Here is a 26,446-nt window from a genome sequence, read left to right as displayed (position 1 = left end):
TCCATTGTTAATTAAAAGTGCTAAGTGAAGGGGCCGGGCGCTGTGGCAGAGCGGGTTAAGCTGCCACCTGCAGTGCCAGCATCCCATGTGGGCGACAGTTTGCGTCCCGGCTGCTCCACTTCTGATCCAGCTCCCTGCTAATGCACCTGGGAAAGCAGCGGAGGATGGCCCAAGTGCTTGGGCCCCTGCACCCACATGGTAGACCTGCAAGAAGCTCTTGGCTGCTGGCTTTGGCCTGGCCCAGCCCTGGCCCTGGCAGCCATCTGAGGAGTGAACCAGCAGATGGAAGACCTCTCTCTGCTTCTCTGTCTCTGTCTCTCTCTCTCTCTGACATTTGAATAAATAAACAAATCCTTAAAAAGAGGGCATTCAGTGAGAACCAGGATGGAGAGAGTGCCCCTCCCTCTCCCTGATGCAGAACCCATGAGTTCTGGGAACAGCGCCACAGACCGGGGACCTCGGCGTCTCCGCCACTCAGCTGTGCCCAGACAGCCCCAGTCCAGACCCTGCTGGACGTCCACCCAGGAAAGGAGGTGCGAGAACTCCCAGGAGCACTCAGAGGGGGTGGCCGGCCCCACCCGACAGAGCGCACAGCAGAGCTGCCCACGTCCGCCTCCGTGGCCCCGGGCAAGGGGCCGAAAATGGACTGGGGGTGGGGCAGGACAGGAAGCCCAGAACTGACTCTGGTGCACGTGGGGACTCGGGACGGCCGCCCGAGGGGCCTGCAGGCGACGGGATCCAGGAGGCCCCGCGGGTACCAAACCCGGCAGATGCTCCGTCCCCGGACACGGAAGCTCTGGCGCCCACACAATGCTTCAGCCATCTCTAGGTTACTACCAGAGCCTGACCCAAGGTAGCCGTGTGCTGCACTGCCCGGGGAAGAATGACAGTCAGGGCAGAACTGTGCGGGCTCCGGAGGGCGCAGCTCCCCTCCCCGGCCCAGACAGGGCCAATCTGCAGTTGCAGGTCCCCTGGCAAAGGAGGCAGCCCAGGGTAAAGATGAATGGACACAAAGTAGCGGAGGGCTCGGCTAGGAGGAACCACACTAACCAAGCGGCCTCCCGCCCGCCCGCAGGTGACAACGCAGACCCCGAGGAGGCTGGGCAAAGGCAGCTGGGACCCAGGACGCTTCGGGAATCCAGGGGATGTGTTCCTGGGGGCAGGAGTTAGCGACACAGAGACCGCTGAAGTGCACACTAGAATTGAAGAACTAGTGATCGTGCGGAGTGCGTGACGGCCCTGCCCTCGGAGGAGGGGTCAGAACGAAGGAACAGAGGGCCCTTTCCGCTCTGTGCACTGCCCCGGTGGCTGGAAGGGATGGGCACCTTGGCCGGCGCTGGGCCAGAGCGGACTAAGCCGCAGCCTGCAGTGCCGCATCCCATATGCACGCTGGGTCATGTCCTGGCTGCTCCACTTCTCATCCAGCTCTCTGCTGTGGCCTGGGAAAGCAGTAGAAGATGGCCTAAGTGCTTGGGCCCCTGCACCCATGTGGGAGACCCGGAAGAAGCTCCTGGCTTCTGGCTTCAGATAGGCCCAGTTCTGACCATTATGGCCATCTGGGGAGTGAACCAGCGGATGGAAGACCTCTCTCTCTCTCTCTCTCTCTGCCTCTCATATAAACAAGTACAATCTTAAATAAGAAAAACCAAGCACCTCATGACAGACAGCAGCAAGGGGGCCGTGGAGGAAGCGGTCGGCCCATTTCCTAAGGAAGACTGGTGAGGATGGGGGGCAGCTGCCGCGTTCAGCGCAGGAAACGCGGAAAAACCCAAGAGGTGAGGATTCTGGGAACCAGACCGCACCTGACAACCCAAGGGCTGTGTGTCTGAAGTGGGTCGTGCTGATCGGCACAACGAGGAGGTTACATTTAGGAAATTCAGGCTAATGACTGAGGATGCTCACGGCAAATGCCACCTGGCTCCCTTCACTGCGGGGATCTCCTACATGACAAAAGGTGTGACACACAGGAGCTGGAGACAGAGAGAGAGAGAGAGAGACAGAGAGAGAGAGAGAGAGAGGTGCACACACAGAGCTGTAGACACACAGAGAGGTGCACACACAGGTCCAGTATCCACACCCATGTCCCAGCTCTGTGGGTCCATGTGCACACCAGTGTCCCAGCTCTGTGGGTCCATGTGCACACCTGTGTCCAGCTCTGTGGGTCCATGTGCACACCAGTGTCCAGCTCTGTGGGTCCATGTGCACACCTGTGTCCCAGCTCTGTGGGTCTATGTGCACACCTGTGTCCAGCTCTGTGGGTCCATGTGCACACCTGTGTCCCAGCTCTGTGGGTCTATGTGCACACCTGTGTCCCAGCTCTGTGGGTCCATGTGCACACCAGTGTCCCAGCTCTGTGGGTCCATGTGCACACCTGTGTCCAGCTCTGTGGGTCCATGTGCACACCAGTGTCCCAGTTCTGTGGGTCCATGTGCACACCAGTGTCCCAGCTCTGTGGGTCCATGTGCACACCAGTGTCCCACCTCTGTGGGTCCATGTGCACACCAGTGTCCCAGCTCTGTGGGTCCATGTGCACACCTGTGTCCAGCTCTGTGGGTCCATGTGCACACCTGTGTCCCAGCTCTGTGGGTCCATGTGCACACCAGTGTCCCAGCTCTGTGGGTCCATGTGCACACCAGTGTCCCAGCTCTGTGGGTCCATGTGCACACGTGTCCCAGCTCTGTGCACCTCCTGGACCTGGAATCCCCCAGCCCCACACAGAGAGGAGCACACAGTGCCCTGACCATGGTAAACACTTCCAGTCAAAGCCAACCGGGCTGCTTCCTGGGGAGGGGGCTGAACCCAGGGCCAGAGGAGGGGAAACACAGAACCCCGCAGAACGGTGGAGCACGGAGGTGGGTGGTGGGGGCAGCGTGGGCTGACGGAGGCCCACAGGGGGCTGCTCGTGGAGGGGCTGTAGACAGCACAGTGAGGACAGGAAGCACAGAGGAACCCGACCGAGCACAGCAGACGCTCGGCGTCCCTCGTGGGGTTAGGCCGCTGCTGCAGATTCCATGGGCATGGAGGGGCAGCAGGATTAGTGGGGGGCCCAGAGAAGCTCCCCGGAGATTTGTTAACCACGGGGGGACACAGGCGGAGACGGCAGGGGCCTGTGGCTCTGGCATCCCATATTCAAGCACTGATTGGAGTCCCGGCTGCTCCGCTTCCGATCCTGCTCCCCACTGATGCATCGGAGAGGCAGTGGAGGACGGCCCGAGTGCTTGGGCCCCTGCACCCACGTGGGGGACCTGGAGGAAGCTCCTGGCTCCTGGCTTTAGCCTGGGCGTTGCAGCCACCTGGGGAGTGAACCAGTGGGCAGAAGACCTCTCCCTCTGTGTAACCGACTCAGAATAAATGAATAAGTCTAATATACATTTTCAGTAGAAAGCTCCCTCTACAAAGCGGCTCCCTTCGTCAGCTCACACACAGAGGGGCGGCTCGCCCAGCACCCCCGGGCCCAGCAAGTGCACGGCGGCGACCTGCAGCAGCAGGCCAGCCGCAGACCCGCCCCTCCCTCGCTGGCACGCGATGGTGAGTTGGCTCTGGCTCGATGCGAGCCGACGTCCCCGCTGCACGGCCTCGCTCCTGAATTCCTGCCTTGTTGGGACAGTGGGAGTGCAAAGCGCGGCCCGAGCTGGCGCCGGTCCTGGGCCCGATCTGCAGAGTCACCAGTGAGGCTCCTGGACGGGGATTCTTCACAAGCGAGAAACAAAGCACACCCACGCTGGTCTTGCCTGGCCTGGCCGGCTCCCTAGCCACATGGCCGTGCACGGCCGCTGTCTGTCCTCCACACAGGGCCAGCCATTCAGCCCCCCAACAACCAGGGCTGCTCCAAGCTGGCGAGCTGCTGGGCACAGGGTCCAGTGAGCTAGGACAGACCCGGACGCTGCCCCGGCTCACGGGCTGCTGGGCTGGGGGTGGGGTCACGTCCACGCAGAATGGCAGGACCAGGGACCTCTGGGCTGAGACCCGATGGGGGGAGCATTTAGCCCAGCAGTCAAGACGCCCCCGTGCCACACCACAGCAGCGGGGCCTCACTGCCAGCTCCTGCTCCCCCGAAGGCAGAGCTGCGAGGCAGTGGCGATGGCTCAAGAGGTCGGGCTCCTGACTTCCACGTGGAAGACCTGAATCCAGTCCCTGGCCCTCAGCGGCAGCCCTGACCCAGCCCGGGCCATTGCAGGCATCTGGGAGTCTGGGATTCTGCCTGCACAACCAGGGAGGACCCTGGAGGCCGAGGCCACCCCGTCTACTTGGGAATTCGCAGACACGCGCGCTCCAGTCTGAGCTCGGCACAACATGCTCCAAGCTCACACGGCCGCTCTTTCCAGCGAGGCCGGGGTCCAACAGTCTCGGTCATCTGCACTCGGAACATCGGCCAGAAGATTCCCGGGCAGAACTAGAAGCCGGCAGGCTTGGGGACGCCCTCATCAGGGTCCCAGGCAGCTGGTGGCAGAGGGCCCTGCCTGACACAATGCTACTCCGGGCCCAGGGCCGTGTGGCCGCCAGCCTAGGGGCATCCAGAGCCAGTGACGCCGCAACAACAGCCGTCCCCACACCTCCGGGTGGGTGGCGGGTGCAGACCATCCCTGGCGTGACCGGTTATTATCACCAAGTGTTTTGCAAATGTTTGCCGGCTGGCTGGTGCCCAGGCGTGAGCGGCTGGAGCCGCCACCCAGCCAGTGCTGGGAGCCTCTGTTCTCCGAGACCCGAGTGCCATCAGGGCAATACCAGAGACACAGGCACCAAAGCTCAAGCCACCACTTGGGGGCACTGTCGGGCGAAGGGGCTCTGACAGACGGCAGGGGGTGTGACAGGTGTGTGTCTGGTGGCTTCTCCCTGGTCATTCTCAACCCAGGAGAAGTGCCCTGGCACAGGCGGCCTGCCCTGCTGCTGTCACTGTCGTCACAGAGCCAAGGGGACGCCGCACAGGAGCCCACTGCTGGCTCGATCCCGCGAACAACCCGACCCCAGCAGGGCTTGAAACACGCAGGTCTCAAAGTCAAATTCGTGTCTGGAGGCCGGTGTTGTGGCGCCGTGGGTAAGGCCACTGCCTGCAACACTGTCATCCCACATGGGCGTCGATTTGTGTCCTGGCTGCTCCACTTCCCATCCAGCTCCCTGCTAATGAGCCTGGGAAAGCAGTGGAAGATGACCCAAGTGCTTGGGCCCCTGCACCCACATTGGGGGCCCAGATGGAGTTCTGGGCTCCTGGCTTCAGCTTGGCCCAGACCTAGCTATTGCAGCCATTTGGGGAGTGAACCAGCAAATGAAAGACCTCTCTCTCTCTCTCTTTCTCTCTCTCTCTTTCAAATACATAAGTAAATCTTTGTTTTGTTTTGTTTTCAAATTGCTTCTGCAGGGGAGCATGGCTGCAGCCAGGGATGGACCAGCCGCGGCAAGTGCCTTCAGCCCCTGGGCTTTGGGCTCCCTCTGGAGAAGGAAGGGGCGGCCAGAGAGTTTAGGGTCTCTCTCCACCTTAAAACCAGAGAGGTTAGGGTCTCTCTCCACCTTAAAAAGACAAAGCGGGGCTAGCACTGGTGGGGGGGGGTGTCTCTATTGGGTAGAAAGCATTGCTTCTCATGGAAGATACTGGAGACAGATGACGGTGTCACCAGTGTTGCCCCACTCCCCCCTGCCTGGGACAGAGTGATGTCTGGACAGGGGCCACCAAGCTGGGCTCTGCAGGCTGAGAGCAGGCTGGGAGCCATCGGCCCTAATCCGGGATTAGTGGGCCTGGAGGTGGGGGAGGGCAGAGAGGAGATCCTGCAGGGTGGCTGCCGGGCCACCCACAACACACACACACACACACACCTGCTCGCCCACACGGGCGCTGCCCTCGCGGCCCCCAGGATGGCCCAGACGCTGGGAGGGATGCAAGGAGTCGCAGGCAGCCGGGCCACCCAGATCCCATCTGCCCACAAAGCCCTGCACTGGAATTCTAAGCGAGCACCATCGCCAGGCTGCATGGGGAAGGAGGCGCCAGACCAGCAAACGACCCCACAGGTCTGGCCCACCCTGGACACCCAGAAATGCCACGCAGAGCTCGCGCCGGGCCTACCGCTGCCTCCTCCAGGCAGGACTTGGAGCAAACTCGAGTCCGAGGCTGTGTAGACAGACTACGCAAACAGAGCACAGAGACGCAGCCTGGCCCGAGCCTCCCGCTGCCCGCTGGGCACAATGCCCTCCCCGCGCCCAGAGACTCCAGCGGCTCCTGAGGTCTGTGTCCCCTCCAGGCCCCTGCGTCCTCAGGGTTCTAACAAACTGAACCAACCCAAGACAAAGCCAGAGCAGGGACCGCCCCCTTCTCTGCCTGCCAGGCGTGTGGGAATCAGGGAGCGTTATATCCGGGGTACCCCCTTGTTGGGGCCAATCAAGAAACATCAGACAATGAAGCAGGATGGGCGAAGTGAGGCCCACCCCAAATACTGGGGAGGTGAAGGCGCCCCCAACACTTGCTCACCTCCTGCAGGGGAGCTGGTGACCAGCCCACGGCACGGCACAGCGGGTTCAGCTCCCAAAGCCAGGCCTGGGACATCAGGTCAGCCAGGGGTCAGTGACGGCAACCTGGGGCGGGGGGACGACAGGCTACGGGACATGGCCGGCTGCCCTGACTCGGCTCCAGCCGGCCCCCGTTCAAGGCTCCCAGGCAGCCGTCGGTCAACTGACCTTGCGGGCTTTTCTCTTCCAGAAGGTCGGCTCATGTTTGCAGAGCCGGGAGCCAAGGCTCCTGCACTGTGAGATTTATACTCACTTACACGGCAGGCTGTTTGGTCTCTGCACTCCACAGCCCCGTGTGCCAAGGTCACGGCACCAAGCCCAGGCCTGGCCGAGGGCAGGGTCTGGAAGGCTGGGGAGCCCAGGCTGCAGCCCTCGCTGCTTCCAGGGTGGACAGCCGGGAGGTGCGGAGCAGGCACAGGAACGCGTACACCTGACCGCAAGGTGCAGCCCGGAGGCCGGGAGCCACTTCCCCAAAGACCAGGTTGTAATTCTCCCCTACAGAACGTCTAAAAATAGTACACACCAGGAACCCTGCATCAAACCACCACTCTCCAAGGTGAAAATAAGCCACAAGTAAGGAGGAGAAACATCGCAAGAGGGTGCGGCCACAGAGCTAAGTACCAGGCCCCCAAGCCTGAGGTCAAGGGGCAGCCAGGGTCATGACCCTGCTCTGCCAGGCACCAGCTGTGTGACCTTGGGTGGGACACCTCGCCTCTCTGGGCCTCAGTTTCTCTGCCTGTGAAGTGGACACAACACCCGTGTCTCAGGAATGGCAGGATCCAACGTGCTGACAGGCAGCGCCAGAAGCCCCCAGGGCAAAGGCTGGCAAGTGGCCAGCCCCCACCTCACCAAATGGTCACTCTCTCCAGAACCCCAGGAAGGCAGCTCCAGCAGGGATGGGCGCAAACAACTGGGCCCCGGCCGCGCGCTGGGAGCCTCCAACGGGGCCACAGTCCGGCAGGTACCAGCGGGAGGAGGTCTGGGCCCCTCTGGCCAGCACCTCCCGCAGCGACTCTGTCCCCAGGGGCCTGGCGCGCTGTGGTTTGCCAAGGAGAATCCAACCCTCCGTCCTGCCTCCCCGCGCGCCTCCCAGCGCTCCTAACTTCCAAGGATGCTCCGCTCAGGATGGGGCACTGTGGACCAGGAAACCGCAGCCGACCCCGCGCCGCGCGCGCTCCCGGAAACTCACCGCTTCCCTCCGGGCCTCGTCGTTCAGGGCGGTCACCCAGGCCGCTTGCCACTGGCGTCTGCAGCTGCTCAGCGTCAGGATCCAGGAGAGCAACGCGTCCGGCTGCGGGCGCTGCCCCTCGCCGGGTTCCGCCGCCCGCCGTGCGGACGCAGGGCGCGCCCTGGCCAGCGCCCACTGCGCCAGGTACAGCCCCACCGTGACCAGGGCCGCAACGAAAAGCGACACCAGCACCAGCCACTGGACCTCACCGAGCCACGAGCCCGGCAGGGCCATGGTGATGGCGCATCCCCGGCCCGCCGGGCGCCGATCCCCCGGGCAGCTCCCGAGCCCGGGCGCACGGCCCGCCGAGTGGCGAGCTCAGGACATCCGCTGGCGCCCGCCGGCGCTCCCGGGGGCGTGGAGGGGGCGCGGCGGCGGCGCAGGACTCGGAGGCCGGAGGCCGGGAGGGCAGCAGGGAGGAAGCGCCGGCGGGCGCACGGCGGCCACCGCCCGGGATTGCGCCCCCAGCCCCGCACACCTGGCTCGCGGGGACGCGCGTGCAGACCTGACGGCCGGCGCCCCCGACTCCGGCGTCTGCAAGTTCCCGGGGCCGCGGCCGGGACGCGTTTCCTCCTCCGCGCGCCGCCCCGGGCGTCCCGCCCGCGGCCCAGCAGTGGCCGGAGGAGGCTCGGGCCGCGGGGCGGGGCGCGAGGGGCGGGGCGCGGAGCGAGCTGGGGGCGGGGCCGCGGGCAGCCCCGCGCCCCCGCCCCCTTAAAGGCCCCGCGGCCCTTCCCGCCCCGCCCCGCCCGGCCCCTGGCCCTGCCACGTGCGCGCACTGCACGCCTTCCCACGCCAGCCGCCGCGTGCTGACCCGGCTTCTCCCGCGCGCGTAGGCCTGGCGTGGGGACGCCACGGGGGCGCGGCTCTGTGCGCTGAACCAGCGCGATTCCCGCGGCTGCTGCAGGGCTGCCCGGCTCGGCTTGTGTGCGCGTGCGGGTCAGTGAGCACATGTGTGAGCGCGCCCGTGTACGGTGCACACGTGTGAGTGTGCCCGGGTCTGCACACACGTGTGCGCGCGCCCATGTCGGCACACGCGTGTGCGTGTGTGTACCTGTGTGTCCACAGGTGTGCGTGCTCCTGTGATTGCACACTGCGTGTGTGTGTGTGTGTGTGTGCGGTTTGATCATGAACCCTGCGGTTTGAGGGAGAGTCCTGGCTGGACCGGGCGTGAGGTCAGCGCTCGGAAAGTCCCTGGAAATCCGGGGTGAGAAGGAGGGCTTGGGCCGAGCAGATGGCGGGGCAGTCAGAAACATGCCCCTGTTCAGGACCGCTTGTCTGTGTGCACGTGTGTGGTGTCCGTGCGGCGTGGTTGTGTGTGTGTGTCTGTGTTGTGTGGTGCGGTGGTGTGTATGTGAGCTCGGAGCGGGGGGGTACAGCTGTGTCTATTTTGGGCATTTGACCCTGCGGTCGGGCCAGAGAGGCCCGAGAACTTGCCCTGCAGGTGCGCAGTGGGTCACGTTGTCATCGGAGACTGGGCCCTGGAGGAGGAGGAGGGACCCGGGGGCAGCTGTGGGTCAGAGCCGGGACCAGCAAGGAGGCCACATTAGATCGGGGCTGGCCAGGAGAGCCGAGGAGCCGGCCCTCGCCAGGCAAGGGGCCCGTCCACTTGTCCAGGGCCCCACCCCTGGGCACTGGCTCTCCTTTGGGCTCACATCCGTGGCTTCAGCAGAAACAAAGGAATTGCTTCCCACTTGGAGGAAAGGTTCCTGCTGTTCCGATCTGCAGCCAGACCTGCACGGCCGAATAATACAAGTCCTGCTGGTCCCCTGGCTGGGACACCTCGGGTAACGAGAAGCCAGGGCTGTGCCCACCTGTTCCCACGTGAGTGGCGGGCACACGTGGCCGAGGCCCTGCGGGCAGTGACGGAGCCGCCCGCCCTGTGGGACTGGTGGGACCGGTTGCATTCCTCCAGCCGTGTCTCAGAGGCGTGTGCACCCCACTGCCGTGTTTACAGACTGGCAACAAACAGTACATAACAGCCGGCTCTGGCTTGGAATGTGCCACCCCTCCGTGCATGTTACAAAGAGCAGGTCAATATTTGCTTGTGTGCAGAAGCAAACTGGGAAAGTAGGGGAACACACGGCCTTGCAGGTCAACGTGTGGTTGGCCAGCCCCTGTGGCTGGAACAGGATCTCTGGAAAACAGCTGGCTGCCTTCCGATTCCGCTCCCAGCCCTGCGCAGCTACGGCAGGTAGAACCCCCCCCCCCCCCCCCCCGGCAGGGACAGTCCCCAGTCCCAGGGCCCGGCCTCTGCACACCAGCTTCCTTCAATCCACTCATAAAGAAGACATTGTGGCTGGGTGGGGGGCTGGGGCCAGGGGAGGAAGCCCACGGGTGCTGAGCCTTGTCCCAAGCTGGCTGGCTCTCTGCGGGGGCAGGTGGTGCTCTGGTTCCCAGCTGATCAGACCAAGCTGAGGCCTCTTCCCATCCACCTGCGGCAGGAGCAGCCGGGCACCTGAGGGCAGTGCGCGGACTTCATCCACCTGGGCTGGTGTCCGAACCTGTTTCTAACTCCCTCTTCCCGAGGTTCTACCCAGCAACCCGGAGAGCCCGAGACAAGGTCCCTTGTTCCATTTCTCATTTAGAATGTCTCTAAAGTGTTCCTGGCTGGCCAGAGTGGCTTGTTGCTGCTCTATGCTGAGTCACCCCAGCTTCAGGCAGCCACCTCACCTAGGCAGCGAGGTGGGGGGGGGGACTGGGGTGATGTTACATCGTCAGGTCTATAAGCCAAAAATGTTCCTGGAAAAACAAACCTATCTTTCAAAATTCCATTTTCCAGGAACTTGCTTTTTAAAGATTTATTTTATTTATTTGAAAGACAGAATTAGAGAAGTAGAGAGAAAGGTCTTCCACCCACTGGTTCACTCTCCACATGGCCACAACATCCTCCACTGTTTCCCAGGCCATAGCAGAGAGCTGGATCTGAAGTGGAGCAGCCGGGACTCGAACCGGCAACCTGTGGGATGCTGGGGCTGCAGGCCAGGGCTGTCACCTGCTGCGCCACAGCGCCGGCTCCCAGGCACTTTCTGAAGTACCTGTGCTTATTCATGATAGAAAGTAGTCAGTACCACAGAGCCAGATACTCTTGTAGGTATTATTTTAAATACTTATAAAAAAATAAGAGCTTTGGTTAAATTTCCACTTTAATTGTGTTACACTTCTAGAAGGGACCGGCAACGAGGGGGAGGGGGCCAGGGAAGGGTTCAGTGTGTCTCTAAGTGGAAAACTTCTCCCCGAGCAGTCCCCATGATCCCTGTCCTGGCTTGGATCACCCAGTCTGCTGCGAGGCCGGCAGGCTGTGTACTGCAGAGCTGTGACAGTCACCGGTGCAGCTCAGCTCGGTGGCACTCAAAGGGAGACATTCCGAGAATTCCCTCTTAGCAAAAGGCTTTTAAGACCAGGCTCAGCGTGGGGGGAGGGGCGGCTCTGGCCCAGTCTCCTCCCTGCCGCCTTAGTCATTTCCCCAGCCCAGGGCCAGGCTGCGCTTGCTCGCTTGCTCGCTCCGTTTCCTGTCGTGCCTGAGGGCTTGATGCTGAAACTGATGATCCCGGCGGGAGGTCATCCGTGCTCAGAACCAGGCCCTGGCACGGACAGCTCCCCCCCCCCCCCCATCTCCGGTGAGGGCCTGGAATCTGCTGACCCCCAGCTCACGGGCGCCGTCCTGGGCAGCCTGACGGCTCGGAGCACAGCCGCAATGCACCCACGCCGGCCGCCCCTCGCTGGCAGGACGGACTCACGGAACTGGCCGCGCCGTGAGCCGGCCCTGCTGCCAGAGGCGGCACCTGTGGTATCCACAGGTGCACGCGGTGTGGGAAGGCCCTGCAGGTGTGCCCGGAAGTCACAGGTGTGTGCAGTTTCTCTGTGCTCCAAGGGACTCCTCAGTTCTCAGGGGCATCACCCGGGTTCAGAGAGGCTGAGCAATGGGTCCGAGACCACACAGCAGGGAGGTGGCTGGGCCAGGGCTGGACCCCAGAGGGCAACTGCCTCAAAGCCAATACTCCTTTCATTTCCTTTTGTAAGGGTCAAGGCAAACAAATTATAGCCCCCTCCCAAAAAAGTTAAGAGCTGGAAATGAAGGGGCCTTGTTTCTCACAGCCATGAACAGAGATGTGCATGGTTTTCAAAAGATTCATTTATTGATTTGAAAGGCAGAGAGAGAAGAAGAGAGGGGGGGAGAGAGGTGCTCGATTTGATGGCACAAATACTAAAATTGGAACAAGAGAGGTCTTCCACCTGCTGGTTCACTCCCCAAATGGCTGCAACAGCTGGAGCTGGGCCAATCCGAAGCCAGGAGCCAGGAGCTTCCTCTGGGTCTCCACATGGATGCAGGGGCCCATGGACTTGGGCCATCCTCCACTGCTTTCCCAGGCACACCGCAGGGAGCTGGATCAGAAGTAGAGCAGCCAGGACCCAAACCACCGTACTCAGGGAATGCCAGCACCACCGGCAGCGGCTCTTACCCACTACGCCACAGCGCTGGCCCACCGATGTGCATCTTTGGTGTTCTGAGAGCTCAGAGACCTGGCTCCTTCCCACCAGAGGGAAGGAAGTTCACCCAGGCCAGGCAGGGGGAAATGCAAAGCCCCAAGCTCTCTGGAGGAGACTCGCGGTAAAACCGGCCCCAGCACCTGCCGTGGAGACAGCGTTGCCATCAGACGGCCTGCCTGGCCCTGCAGTGGTCGCGTCCCCACTGAAAAGGGCTTCCACACCACTCACCACCCACGCTGGTAATCAACAGTCAACAGGGTGCAGCCTCCAATCGCACCCACGTGACGGCCTGTCTGCAAGCCTGCCACGCCCTGGGGCAGGGCCTGCCTGCCTCCACGGACCAGCGTGGGCGGCCAGGAGCCTGCCCTGGGCAACGGGTATCTCACCCTGGGACCGGACTCTGCGCACAGCAGGTGGGCCGAGGAATGTGGCCCAGATGGCCGCCCCAGGTCAGCTGGTGGCTTGGGCCAGGTGAGGAATCGCCTGGGAGCAATGGCTTACACCTAAGGCTGGACTGGACCTCCTGAGTGAAAACATTTAAGAACACGTCTCCGAGGGAGCACCATGGTGCTTTCCCCAAACGCAATGCCTGGCGCCCTCACCTGGCCAGTTAGGGATTTGTCGGGGCCGTGTGAGCCTGGCGGGAGGGCGTAGTGAGGAAGACAGAGGCCAGGGCCTGCGCGGCTGGGAACGCAGAGGCTCCAGTGGGGGTGGCCGGGTGGGGAGAGGCCCAGGGCCCCACGCAGGGGCTGCCGCAGCATCTCCGAACCTGCCTGGCCTGCTTCGGCTGCGCTGATCTGGCCCATCCGGCATCCACTGTGGCCTCTCCCGGCTGCACCTGTGCGGCTCCGCGTACAGGCCGCCCTGCTGGAAGAAAGACGAGCCCTACAGGCTGGAGAGGCCCCGGGCCCGGTCACCATGCCGGACACAGGAAGGCTTCTCTCCTGTGTTGTCAGGAGCGCTCTGCCTGTGTTCTGCTCTGAAATTTTACTTTGTGCTTTTTAAAAATATATTTCTTGGGACCAGCGCTGTGGCATAGGAGGTAAAGCCACCGCCTGCAGTGCCGGCATCCCATATGGGCACTGGTTCGTGTCCCGGCTGCTCCACTTCCAATCCAGCTCTTTGCTGTGGCCTAGCAAAGCAGTAGAAGATGGCCCAAGTGCTTGGGCCCCTGCACCCACGTGGGAGACCCGGAAGAGGCTCTTGGCTCCTGGCTTTGGCCTTGTCCAGCCCCTGCCATTGCAGCCATTTGGGGAGTGAACCAGCAGAGGGACAGAGAGGGAGAGACAGAAAGAGTGAGGGAGAGAGAGAACAAGAGGTTTCTTTCAGCCAATGGTTCACTCCCCAAATGGCCACGGCATCCAGGGCTGGGCCAGGCCAAAGCCAGGAGCCAGGAGCTCCATCCTGGTCTCCCATGTGGGCAGCAGGTGCCCAAGGACTTGAGCCATGGTCCCCTACCTCCACGCGTCAGCAGGAAGCTGGCTAGAGGCAAAGCAGCTGGGACGCAGAGAGACCCGAATGCAGTGCCGCCCACCGGTGCTGCGGCTCAGCCGCGCATCGCAACGCCCGCCCTTGCGCCGTATTTTTTAATTCTTATTGGGAGCAGGAATAGAAGCGGCGGAACACGTCGAGGGGAATTCAGTCTCTAAGAGGCAGGGGTAATTACTATTAGGGAGCTTTGTAATGTGCGAATTCCTAATGATCGTATTTATCCTGTTGGCTCCCCGTGTAGCCCAACAAGACAAAGAAACCAATTTTGCTGCCCCAGAAGTCCCTCCCGCTCCGTTTGCCTGGCCCTTGCAGGGACCCCAGTGACCCCCAGGAGGCAGTAGTGACCACTCCTGTCTGACCGAGGCGGGAGGCTGAGCCACGTGGCTGGGGGCGGGGAAGCCAGACCTGGAATGCAGGTGTGTCCTGCCAGCTGGGCGGTGCTGCCTGTGCAAGTCCGCACAGAGCCCTTGTGGAACAAGAAGGGACCTCTGGGGCTGCGGCGAAGTGGGTTGAAGTCACCGCCTGTGACGCCAGCATCCCGCATGGACGCTCCACTTCCCAGCCAGCTCCCTGCTAACGTGCCTGGGGAAGCAGCAGCCACTGGCTCAAGCACGTGGGCCCCTGCACGCACATGAGAGATGGGGTTGAAGCTCCTGGCTCCTGGCTCCGTCCTGGCCCAGCCCTGGCCATTGCAGCCATCTGGGGCACGAACCAGTGGATGGGAAATCTCTCTCTCTCCCTCTCTCTCTTTAACTCTGCCTTGCAAATAAATAAACAAATCTTTTTGGAAAAAACAAAGAGTAGCTCTTCACTGGCGTCCACACGGAGTTATTGCGATGTCTCATTTTCCTCAACTCCAAGGCCGTCGTCATGTTCCGGGCTGCTCCCAGGGGGCTGTGCGTACCTGTGCACACCAGAGGTCATGGGGCGCCTCCCTTCAGAGCGTCCTTTCCCCAAGGAGTCACCTGGGGAGGGGGGCACCCACAGCAGGGCACCCGGCGCCCGTGAGCCTAGCTTCTCCTCCCCCAGTCACCCGTGTCCCTGGGCTAAGGGACAACAGAGAGGGAGCCAGAAGCCTCAGGAGGGGGAGGGCCCGGGCCTCTCCCTCCAGGTTCTTCCCGTTGGCTGCAGCCCCAGAGGAGCAGGAAGAGGACACGGGTGCAGGCTGCAGCCTCGCTCTTCTCCCCGCTGCTGTCTACACTGCAGGGTGCCGGACACGGAACCTGGGCACCACCCCTCCCCCATCTGGGAGAGCTGCACGCAATCAAGCTGCCGGCTTGCGAACGCACCGCTGCCTTCCCGGGACACAGAGGGGCCCTAGGGCTCCCCCAGGGCCACAGGAAAAAGGGGGCTGGAGTGACTCATGGTGTGTGCGGGGGGCACAAGGCCAGGAGCTCACCCACACGGAACAGAGCCCTTTGGAGGGAAACCAGAAAAGAATGTTCCAGGTGCGAAGGGTGACGTCAAGGGAGCTGCCGGGGGCTACAGGTCCACGCCAAAGTTCCCGCCGAAGGGGCTGCTCCGTGCTCGGGCTGCCGTGACAAGGCACCCCCGGGCCGGCGGGCAGCTCACACAGTGGAAGTGAGGCTGGACGGTGAGCTCAGGGACACGGGCTGCCGGGGACGCTCGCACCTTGGGATCCAAAGCCCCGCCTCCTCGTGCCATCACGTCGGGGGTGAGGACGCATGCGTGCACACACACACTCACATACACACCCTCTCATACACACCACCTTCTGCGGCAGGGACTGTCGGCTGGGAACAGCCAGACAGCAGCGGGAACCCCCTGGAAGGCGACTTCCTTTGCTGGCAGCCTGGGGACTCCCAGGCCAACAGCTTCACGGAGCATGCGTGGAGTGACAACCTCCGGAGAAGGTGGGCAGAGACTGGGCAAGGCAGGAATAGACTACCCAGAATCCCACCCGGATGACTGACCTAGGCTGGCCAGTACGCCAGGAGGACCAGAGACACCCGCGGGGGGAACAGGACGAGACACAGTTGGGTTTGGTTCCAGCTCTGGCTGTAATAAAGTGAGCGAAGCAATCGTTAGTGTGGCAAGTGAGGATTTCCCAGCACAAAGACTTCGGGACTTGTCAAGCTCCCATGTTCCTGTTTTTCTCTTTAATTATTATTTCTTTTATAATAGAGGCAGAGAGAAAGAGATCTTCCATCTACTGGAGCACTGGTCAAATGCCCACAAGAGCCAGGACCAGGCCCGGCTAGCGCCGGGAGCCTGGAACTCCGTCTGCTCTCCCACGTGCAGGGCAGGGCCCGAAGTCCCCGAGCCATCGCCTGCTGCCTCCTGGGCGCCGACTGGCAGGCAGCTGGAGTGGAGTGTGGAATCCAGGCCATCTGCCACGCCCAGCGCCCGCCTCCCGTGTTTCCTAACTCGGCAGAGGTGGGAGCAGGTGTGTCTGCGGGAGCTTACAAACCACCCCGGTTAGCCGAGACTACGCCTCTGCAGAGAAGAGCGCGCGTGAGGCAGCGGTGCCCACGCCCAGGGCCGTCCCTCTAAGACATCAGTCCCCTGCAGACGGGGCTTGGGGGACCGTCCACCCTTCAGCCCAAGCGGTCCTATAAGGCCCCCGGACGTGCTTTATCAAGGTGGCTCTGCGGTGAGAGACAGTGTCCAGGCCAGGCCACGTGTGCCCGGGGAGGCTCCGGAGGGCCGAGCTGGTGGTGCACGGCCACTTGTTGAGACACAGTAATCCACCATGCTGGGGAGAAAATGCCGATGGTGATGTTGACATTGATGGTGGTGGTGATGGTGATGTGATATTGATGGTGGTGGTGATGGTGATGTGACATTGATGGTGGTGGTGATGGTGATGTTGACATTGATGGTGGTGGTGATGGTGATGTTGACATTGATGGTGGTGGTGATGGTGATGTTGACATTGATGGTGGTGGTGATGGTGATGTGATATTGATGGTGGTGGTGATGGTGATGTTGACATTGATGGTGGTGGTGATGGTGATGTGATATTGATGGTGGTGGTGATGGTGATGTGATATTGATGGTGGTGGTGATGGTGATGTGACATTGATGGTGGTGGTGGTGATGATGTTGACATTGATGGTGGTGGTGATGGTGATGTGATATTGATGGTGGTGGTGATGGTGATGTGACATTGATGGTGGTGGTGATGGTGATGTGATATTGATGGTGGTGGTGATGGTGATGTGACATTGATGGTGGTGGTGATGGTGATGTTGACATTGATGGTGGTGGTGATGGTGATGTTGACATTGATGGTGGTGGTGATGGTGATGTTGACATTGATGGTGGTGGTGATGGTGATGTTGACATTGATGGTGGTGGTGATGGTGATGTTGACATTGATGGTGGTGGTGATGGTGATGTGATATTGATGGTGGTGGTGATGGTTGTCTGTAAGTGGCCCAACAAGTTATGCAGATTTGATGGAATGATCAAAGGGAGGCTCTGTTGTCACCAGCGCTGTGCTCCGGTCCCACTGTGGCCTCGGGAGGGCACCCAGCGAGTGGCCGGATGCTCTGTGTGCACCAGCCCTACCCCTCCCCTGGGCCAGCTCCACCTGCTGGCCACCGTGCACTGGGTCACCCAGGGAACTGAGGGCATCCTGGCTACCAACACCGCAGACTCAGGAAACACTGCCCCCAACGCCGACTGTCGCATGGGGGGCTCCTCAGTGAGGACCATGATGACCTGGGGGTCATGGGCAGAGTCACACAGCGGGGCCAGCAGTGTGGTGCAGCGCGTGGGGCCGCTGCCTCTGCCGCCAGCGTCCTACACCAGAGCGCCTGTGGGAGTCCCGGCTGCTCCGCTTCCCATCCAGCTCCCTGCTAACGCGCCTGGGGAGCAGAGGACCGCGGCCCAAGTGCTTGGGCCGCTGCACCCGCGTGGGAGACCAGGATGGAGCTCCAGGCTCCTGTCTGAACTGCAGATAGATTTCTGCCTCTCTCTGCCTCTGTCCTGCTCGCCTCTCTGTCGCTCCACCTTTCCAACAAGGAAGCAAACCTTAAAGACACAGGGTCCCAAAACAGACGCCCCTGACTGACCTGATGCCACGGGCTCTGGGCAAAGCCTCGGTGCCCGCACGGCGGGGGTCTCGTCAGGCCTCAGGCTGACTGGCCCCTGCAGTTCCTTCACGCCCCCACTTCTTCTCCATCTGAAAACCTTTCTCCTCTCTCCCAGAATGAGATCAAAGTCATCCTTTCTAGGAAGCGCTGTCAGCGGAGGCGGGTGGGCAGGTTCTTGTCCTCACACAGAGAAAATTCAGACGTGAGCGGTGAACAGCGGCAGCAGGGTAGCAAGGCTTAATGGCGCAGGGCATCCGCCACGCAGCGGGGACAGAATCCGAGAGGGGGTGCCCGGTCCTCACACTGGGGACGGCAAGGTCACGTGGTGTAGCTGAGAGAATGCCCCCGGCAGGCCAGGTGGGCGGCTCAGCGGAGAGCGGAGAGCCGAGCGCAGTCTGTGTTCATACTGGGGCTTATACGGGAAAGGGGGCCAGGTCTCCCCGCCACGTCTCCTTCCCCTCCTGCTGCGTGGGAAGCAGGTGGAATTCCTCCCAGGTGTCACCCCTCAGTGCCGTCAGACGGGGGAGCCCACCTGGAGCCCCAGGCAGAGGAGCCTCCCCTAGGGCCCTGCCTTGGGGGAAGGCTGTGAAGGCTTTATTGCTGTTATCAGGCCAGGTGACCCCTGTGGTGCTGGGGAGAGAGGCCTGTCCTGGGAGCTTCCCTGGGGGGAGGCTGAGACCACCTGGAAGGGGATGGGGTCTGGGCAAGACTTTGCCGTGTGAAATCCCGGGCTGCATCCAAGGGGAGCTCCTGCAGAAGCCGGGTCCCCCCCCCCACCGCTGACATCTAACTTCCTACCCAACACTGCGTAAGACTGCCAGCTGCAGGTCCGACGGCCTGGGTTCGAATTCTGCCTGCTGCGATTTTAGGCAAGTCATCTTACCTCTGGGGCCTCAGCTGTGAAGTGGGGTCAATGGTGGGACCTCTCTCCAAGAGTCTCCCAGAGGACCGGACGGCGGATAAGCACAGGAGAAGCGCGGTGCACCGCACCTGGGGGTGGCGGCCCCGTCCCCCAAGCGTCGATCTGTCCCCTCACCGATGCAGGCCGTCGCCACATCTGTAGCCCAGCACGGAAAAGCGAGCTGGTCAGATGGCATAGGCCTAACATGCTTGTGAGCTGGTCGGATGGCATAGGCCTGACATGCTTGTGAGCTGGTCGGATGGCATAGGCCTGACATGCTTGTGAGCTGGTCGGATGGCATAGGCCTGACATGCTTGTTGGGTACCCAAGGACAGCTTCGATCCCTGCCTGGTGCCAGGTGCTCGTGGCCCCGCCTGGGGTCCCCTCCTCGCACCTGCGGCCTGAGCACAGGTGCACAGGCGGCCGTGTTCTGCCCCAGTGGCTCCGGGCTTCTCTTGCACGCACTGAACCCCCATCCAGGACACACTCAGGCCCTGACGAACGGTGACAGCAGACGCAGGACAAGTGACAAACACTGCCTTCTCGCTTTCCCTGGGCCCCAGCAGGAGGGCGCCCTGTTGTCCGTAGCTTAGTGACGCCCCAGTCCCCACCTGTGAGCACAAAAGCCACGGGAACACACTCCGGTTACTTGGGGAAAGTGGCCACGGCTGGCCCCAGGGCGCCCACAGCCCGGTGATTCAGAGAAAGGCGCCCACGCAGCCAGGAGACAGCCGGTGAGCGCAACAGGGAGCGTTTCCTGGGGTACAGACCCGAGAGCCCCACTCGGCAGGGGCAGGGCAGGGGAAGGCTGAACGGGATCCTGAGTGGGAGGAGAAACAAAGGAGGTTGCAGAGGAAGTGGGGGTGGGGGCGGAACATTCTAGACCCTGGGAGCAGCACCTTCAAAGGCCAGGAAACGAGAGGAGCCAGAGCGGGATGAGTGTTCACCTGCTGGCTGGGCCGGGTGGAGGTGAGTTTTGAAATGAGGGCGGGGCCTTGGTTTTCCCCAGAGATGAGGCAAGGGAGAGGCGCCTGGGGGGAGGGGGGCTAGCTTCCCTGAGCAAGACCTGGGGCCAACAGCTTCCACGTCACCCGGGGGGCTTGTCAGAAGCAAGGGCTGGGGCGGGGGGCTCAGCGGCCCCTCCATGCCAGCATCCCATATCTGAGCTCCATTCCGATCCTGCTCCCTGCTAACGCGCCTGGGAAAGCAGTCGAAGATGGCCCAAATCCTCGGGCCCCTGCACCCACGTGGGAGACCCGGAGGAAGCTCCTGGCTCCTGGTTCAGCCTGGCCGGGTACAGGACATTTGGGGAGTGAACCAGCCGATGGAAGGTGTCTCTGTCTCTCTCACCATTTCCTTCAAATAAATTAATTAATAAACCTTAAGACAGAAATGCCGGTCTCAGGCCTGCCCCACAGACCCCTGGGTGCGGCCGGGGCCCTGAGCAGCGACGCTGGGGGCTGGGCTGGGGTCGGCACCAGCGCCCCCGAGGGTCTGCGGTGGGGGGTGCGGGCGCGGGGGGCGGTGTCCCTCCCGGGAAGCCCCCAGCCCCGCCGCCCACGAGCTCGGAGCTTCCCAGACGCCACCTTGTGGAAGACCGGGGCATTGCCGCTGCCCCGCCGCCTGCACCTCCCGCTCGAGGGTCTCGGGCGGGGCCCCCAGAGCTGGCGCCGCCTTCTTCCCGTGCTGGGGCCCAGAGCCCCGCAAAGCTGGGCAGGACCAGGCCAGGGCCCGTCGCTCGGGGGATCTCGGGGGCCGGGGCGCCTGAGAACCGGCTCTCCCGCCGGTGCCGCGCGGGCTCCCGTGGCACACGCGGACGGGCCGCGACCCTCGACGGCAGCGGTGTCGCCGGCGGCCCCCGGCTCCTGGGCCGGCCCCGAGGGGCGCGGGGTCTCCACCGGCTTCCCTGGGGCGCACGCTGCTACCCGCAGGCCCTTCTCCGTCTACCTGGGCTTTGAAGTGGCTTCGGCCCTCCCCAAGGCCGCCTCCCTCGTGGGAAGAAGACAGGGAATCCCGCAGACCCCGCGGCTGCCTGGAGAATGCGGGTTCCCGGGCTCCTGGGGACTGGGGCGGTGAAGGGCGGGCGCCCGGTGTGGGCCTGGCCTGGGAGCCGGCCGGAAATAGAGCCCTGGGCCCCCAGGGACCCAGGGGGCTCCCAGTGGGTGGGCGCCAGGGGCCACTGCCGCGTGACCAGGTCAGGAACCCCTGGGCACCCCCCTCCCACATTGGGACTGCTGGGTCCCGGCCACAGATAGCCGGATACTCACTGCTTTTTCTTTATTTGAAAGGCAGAGACCCGGGGGCTGGTCCACTCTCCTAAGCGCTGCAGCCAGGAACTGGATCCAAGTCGCACAGGTGGGAGGCAGAGACCCTGGCACTTGAGCCATCGCCTGCTGCCTCCCAGGGAGCTGGGATGGAGAGCAGAGCTGGGGCTCAAACCGGGCGCGGTGTGGGTGCAGGTGTCACAAGCAGCGCGAACCCCTGCACCGAACGCCTGCCCCCACTTTTTTGTTTTTGTTTTTAAAATATTTGTTTATTTAAAACACAGAGTTACAGGGGTGGGGAGATCTACCCACTGGCTCACTCCCCCAAATGGCTGCAATGGGCAAGGCTGAGCCAGGCCAAAGCCAGGAGCCAGGAACTCCATCTGGTCTCCCACGTGGGTGCAGGGAACCCAAGCACTTGGGCCAAATTATGCTGCTTTCCCAGGTGCATTAGCAGGGAGCCGGATCGGAAGTGGAGCAGCCGGGACTCGAACCAGCGCCCACATGGGATGCTGGCACTGCAGACACTCACTTCTCCCCCACCCCCAAAGAAATCTTATTTAATGAGTACAAATTTCATAAGTACAACTTTAGGAATATAGTTATTCCTACCATACCCGTTCTCCCAGCCCCACTCCCACCTCGCCTCCTCCTCCCTCTCCCATTCCCAGTCCCATTCTCCATTAAGATTAATTTTCAGTTAACTTTATTATTGTTTTTGACAGGCAGAGTGGACAGTGAGAGAGAGAGAGACAGAGAGAAAGGTCCTTCCTTTCTGTTAGTTCACCCCCCAATGGCCGCTGCGGCTGGCGCACCACGCCAATCCAAAGGCAGGAGCCAGGTGCTTCTCCTGGTCTCCCATGCAGGTGCAGGGCCCAAGGACTTGGGCCATCCTCTACTGCCTTCCTGGGCCACAGGAGAGAGCTGGACTGGAAGAGGAGCAACCGGGACAGAATCCGGCGCCCTGACCGGGACTAGAACCCGGTGTGCTGGCACCACAGGCAGAGGATTAGCTCACTGAGCCGCGGCGCCGGCCAATTAACTTTATTTTTTTAAAAAAAGATTTTTTATTTATTAATTTGACAGGTGGAGTTACAGAGAGAGAGAGAGGTCTTCCTTCCGTTGGCTCACTCCCCAAATGGCTGCAATGGCTGGAGCTGCACGGATCCGAAGCCAGGAGCCAGGTGCTTCTTCCTGGTTTCCTGTGAGGGTGCAGGGACCCAAGCACTTGGGCCATCCTCCACTGTCTTCCTAGGCCACAGCAGAGAGCCGGACTGGAAGAGGAGCAACTGGGACTAGAACCAGCACCCATATGGGATGCTGGTGCTGCAGGTGGAGGATTAACCTAGTGCACCACGGCGCTGGCCCCTCAATTAACTTTATACACAGACCAGCTCTACACTAAGTGAAGGTTTCAACAGTTTGCACACACACATACACACACACTGAGAACTAGTTTTACCATTAGCTCTCATAATACAATACAGGTGGGAGAACAGTCCCGCATGGCGAGTAAGTGCACAGAGACTCCTGTTGTTGATTTAACAATTGGCACTCTTATTTATGACGTCAGTGATCACCCCAGGCTCTTGTCATGAGTTGCCAAGGCTATGGAAGCCTCTTGAGTTCACAAACTCTGATCTTATTTAGACAAGTCATAGTCAAAGTGGAAGTTCTCTCCTCCCTTCAGAGAAAGGTACCTCCTTCTTTGATGGCCCCTTCTTTCCACTGGGATCTTACTCACAGAGATCCTTCATGTAGCTCATTTTTTTGTCACAGTGTCTTGGCTTTCCATGCCTGAAATGCTCTCGTGGGCTTTTCAGCCAAATCCGAATGCCTTAAGGGCTGATTCTGAGGTCAGAGTGCTGTTTAAAGTGATTGTTATTCTATGAGTCTGCTGAGACACCCACTTCTTTTTTTTTTTTTTTTTTTTATAGGCAGAGTGGACAGTGAGAGAGAGAGAGAGAGAGACAGAGAAAAAGGTCTTCCTTTACCGTTAGTTCACCCTCCAATGGCTGCTGCAGCCGGCGCGCTGCGCTGATCTGAAGCCAGGAGCCAGGTGCTTCTTCCTGGTCTCCCTTGCAGGTGCAGGGCCCAAGGACTTGGGCCATCCTCCACTAGATTCCCAGGCCACAGCAGAGAGCTGGCCTGGAAGAGGGGCAACCGGGATAGAATCCGGCGCCCTGACCGGGACTAGAACCCAGTGTGCCGGCGCCGCAGGCGGAAGATTAGTCTATTGAGCCATGGCACCTGCGAGACACCCACTTCTAACACCAGAGGGCTGCTGCCTGTGTTGGTTCTTTGTCAAATGGAATCATACAGGAAGCTGTCTCCCGTGTGCGTGTCCGTCTTTGGTTTGTGGGATTCAGGTGTGGTGTTGTGTGTGGCCATGGCTCATTCATCCTCCCTGGTGCACTGAAGTCCACAGTGGGAGCACCTGCTGTGTATCCAGGCTGCTGTTCACAGGATCTGGGTTGCTTCCAGGTCGGGCTCTGATGGACCTGGCACTTGCGGTGGCTTAATGTAGATCAAGGTTTGAGAGCCGCAGTCCTTCCTCCTGGCCCCCTGGTGCCCCCACACCTCTTGGAAACGGCACTCACTCCTGCTGGCAGCTGGTCCTTTCTTATCCTCGTGTCCTGTGGCCCAGGAATCACAAATGGCCACTTCCGGGGGCCTCTGTGTTCTCCGGGATGGCAGGAGCTGTGGGGAATTTAAAGTTCTGTGTTGCCTTGGCTGATAATTCCTCACCCCTTGCCCAACATCCTCGAAGCATCTGGCCCAAGACGGGCTGCAACATGGCTCCCTGCACAGTCTCCCTGCTCCTGGCTGGTGTGCACTCCCCTCCTCACCCCTGCTGCTCAGCCCCTGGGCACCAGGTCACTGTGTGCACTCCCCTCCTCACCCCTGCTGCTCAGCCCCTGGGCGCCAGGTCACTGTGTGCACTCCCCTCCTCGCCCCTGCTGCTCAGCCCCTGGGCGCCAGGTCACTGTGTGCACTCCCCTCCTCGCCCCTGCTGCTCAGCCCCTGGGCGCCAGGTCACTGTGTGCACTCCCCTCCTCACCCCTGCTGCTCAGCCCCTGGGCGCCAGGTCACTGTGTGCACTCCCCTCCTCACCCCTGCTGCTCAGCCCCTGGGCACCAGGTCACTGTGTGCACTCCCCTCCTCACCCCTGCTGCTCAGCCCTGGGCGCCAGGTCACTGTGTGCACTCCCCTCCTCACCCCTGCTGCTCAGCCCCTGGGCGCCAGGTCACTGTGTGCACTCCCCTCCTCACCCCTGCTGCTCACCCCTGGGCACCAGGTCACTGTGTGCACTCCCCTCCTCACCCCTGCTGCTCACCCCTGGGCGCCAGGTCACTGTGTGCACTCCCCTCCTCACCCCTGCTGCTCAGCCCCTGGGCACCAGGTCACTGTGTGCACTCCCCTCCTCACCCCTGCTGCTCAGCCCCTGGGCGCCAGGTCACTGTGTGCACTCCCCTCCTCACCCCTGCTGCTCACCCCTGGGCGCCCAGGTCCTCTTGTTCCTCTGTCTTCACGGCTCCTAAGTCATTCTTTTCACCCTTCTGGAGTCGCCCAGGTCGTCCTGCCCGTCCGTCCTCTGGACCGTCCAGTCACGCTGTTCGTACCTCCTCTGAGCACCCAAGTGAGCTGGTCCATCCTCCGCACGGCACCAGCTGTGTCAGGACACAGAGGGCAAGCTGTTGTTTCTTCTCGGGGTGTCCGAGTCACCCTGTGCACCCTTTCCCGGCTCATGTCACCCTGTGCATCCTCCTCTCGGCACCCATCACCCTGCCCATCCCCCCCGAGGGCACCCCGTCACCCTGGGAATCCCTTTCCAGGCTCCCAGTGATCCTGTTCATTCTTCAAAGCACCCACATCACCCTCCAGGGCACCCAGTATTCCTGCGCAGTGCTCCTAAATCACTGTGTTCATTTCTCACCACACCCCTGCACCCGGTGAGCCCTCTCCTGGGGCACCCCTGCACCCAGTGAGCCCTCTCCTGGGGCACCCCTGCACCCGGTGAGCCCTCTCCTGGGGCACCCCTGCACCCGGTGAGCCCTCTCCTGGGGCACCCCTGCACCCTGTGAGCCCTCCCCTGGGGCACCCCTGCACCCTGTGAGCCCTCCCCTGGGCACCCCTACACCCTGAGAGCCCTGCTCAGGCACCCCTGCACCCGGTGAGCCCTCCCCTGGGGCACCCCTGCACCCTGTGAGCCCTCCCCTGGGGCACCCCTGCACCCTGTGAGCCCTCCCCTGGGCACCCCTACACCCTGAGAGCCCTGCTCAGGCACCCCTGCACCCGGTGAGCCCTCCCCAGGGCACCCCTGCACCCTGTGAGTCCTCCCCTGGGGCACCCCTGCACCCTGTGAGCCCTCCCCTGGGGCACCCCTGCACCCTGTGAGCCCTCCCCTGGGCACCCCTACACCCTGAGAGCCCTGCTCAGGCACCCCTGCACCCGGTGAGCCCTCCCCAGGGCACCCCTGCACCCTGTGAGTCCTCCCCTGGGGCACCCCTGCACCCTGTGAGCCCTCCCCTGGGCACCCCTACACCCTGAGAGCCCTGCTCAGGCACCCCTGCACCCGGTGAGCCCTCCCCAGGGCACCCCTGCACCCTGTGCGTCCTCCCCTGGGGCACCCCTGCACCCTGTGAGCCCTCCCTGGGCACCCCTGCACCCTGTGAGCCCTCCCCTGGGTCACCCCTGTACCCTGTGAGTCCTGCTCAGGTTCCCCTGTACCCGGTTAGCCCTGCTCTGGCACCCCTGTACCCTGTGAGCCCTCGCCTGGGCACCCCTACACCCTGAGAGCCCTGCTCAGGCACCCCTGCACCCGGTGAGCCCTCCCCTGGGCACCCCTGCACCCTATGAGCCCTCCCTAGGGTGCCCAAGTCATCCTTCAAAACAGAATTCCTCTATTCAAGGGGAGTTTAAAAAGTTTATGGAAAATGGAACTAAAAGTTAAGCACACATTTGTTAATAAAATGTATGTTTATTTTTGGTGCAAAAAATTTTGAAATCTCTGCATAATTTTTCACAATGTGCATTTTCAGTTAACGGGCATGAACAAGTATATAATGAAACTCCCTAAATCTGATTAACAATAAACACTTTACAAGCTTGGGGGAGATTATTCCTGCATTTTATCTGAAGGACTGGCTTTGTATTTGTCAATAATTTGCCCAAACAATAATTTAATAAAGTTTTTGGCTAATGTAAAATCCAAAACTTTTTTAAGTTTTACTTATTTATCTGAAAGAGTTACAAAGAGAAGGTGTGAGTGAATTTCTTCATTTTTGCACCAAATTTAACTTACCTTTTTAAAAGGTTATTCATTTGAAAGGCAGAGTTACAGAGATGGGGGGGGGGGTGGAGACAGGGGTCTCATCTGCTGGTTCACTGCCGAAATGCCACCATGGCAGAGTCCAGTGAGGCCAACGCCAGCAGCCTGGGTGTCCATTCGTGCCCCCATGTGGACACCAGGGCCCAGGCACTTGCGTTGTCTTCGTGACCCTTCCCAGCAGATTAG

General features: G+C 61.5%; 1 protein-coding gene across 3 annotated transcripts in view; it reads right to left on the bottom strand.

Annotated features, from left to right (window-relative positions):
* The window catches only part of C2CD2 (C2 calcium dependent domain containing 2), a 51,775-nt gene extending 43,417 nt beyond the window's left edge, over positions 1–8,358 (bottom strand). For 2 of the 3 annotated variants that reach the window (XM_062204810.1, XM_062204818.1), the window contains exon 1: positions 7,685–8,358. In XM_062204810.1, coding sequence (XP_062060794.1) covers positions 7,685–7,957 — 273 coding nt within the window. In that variant the 5' untranslated portion in view covers positions 7,958–8,358. The remainder of the gene's footprint in view (positions 1–7,684) is intronic. The other variant, XM_062204806.1, reaches the window with a different exon arrangement.
* Positions 8,359–26,446: the final 18,088 nt, after the last annotated feature.

Source organism: Lepus europaeus, chromosome 2 (genome assembly GCF_033115175.1).
Source record: "Lepus europaeus isolate LE1 chromosome 2, mLepTim1.pri, whole genome shotgun sequence".
NCBI classification, from domain to species: domain Eukaryota; kingdom Metazoa; phylum Chordata; class Mammalia; order Lagomorpha; family Leporidae; genus Lepus; species Lepus europaeus.
Note: the sequence above shows the minus strand (reverse complement) of the source record. Positions and strands in the feature narration are given on the sequence as shown.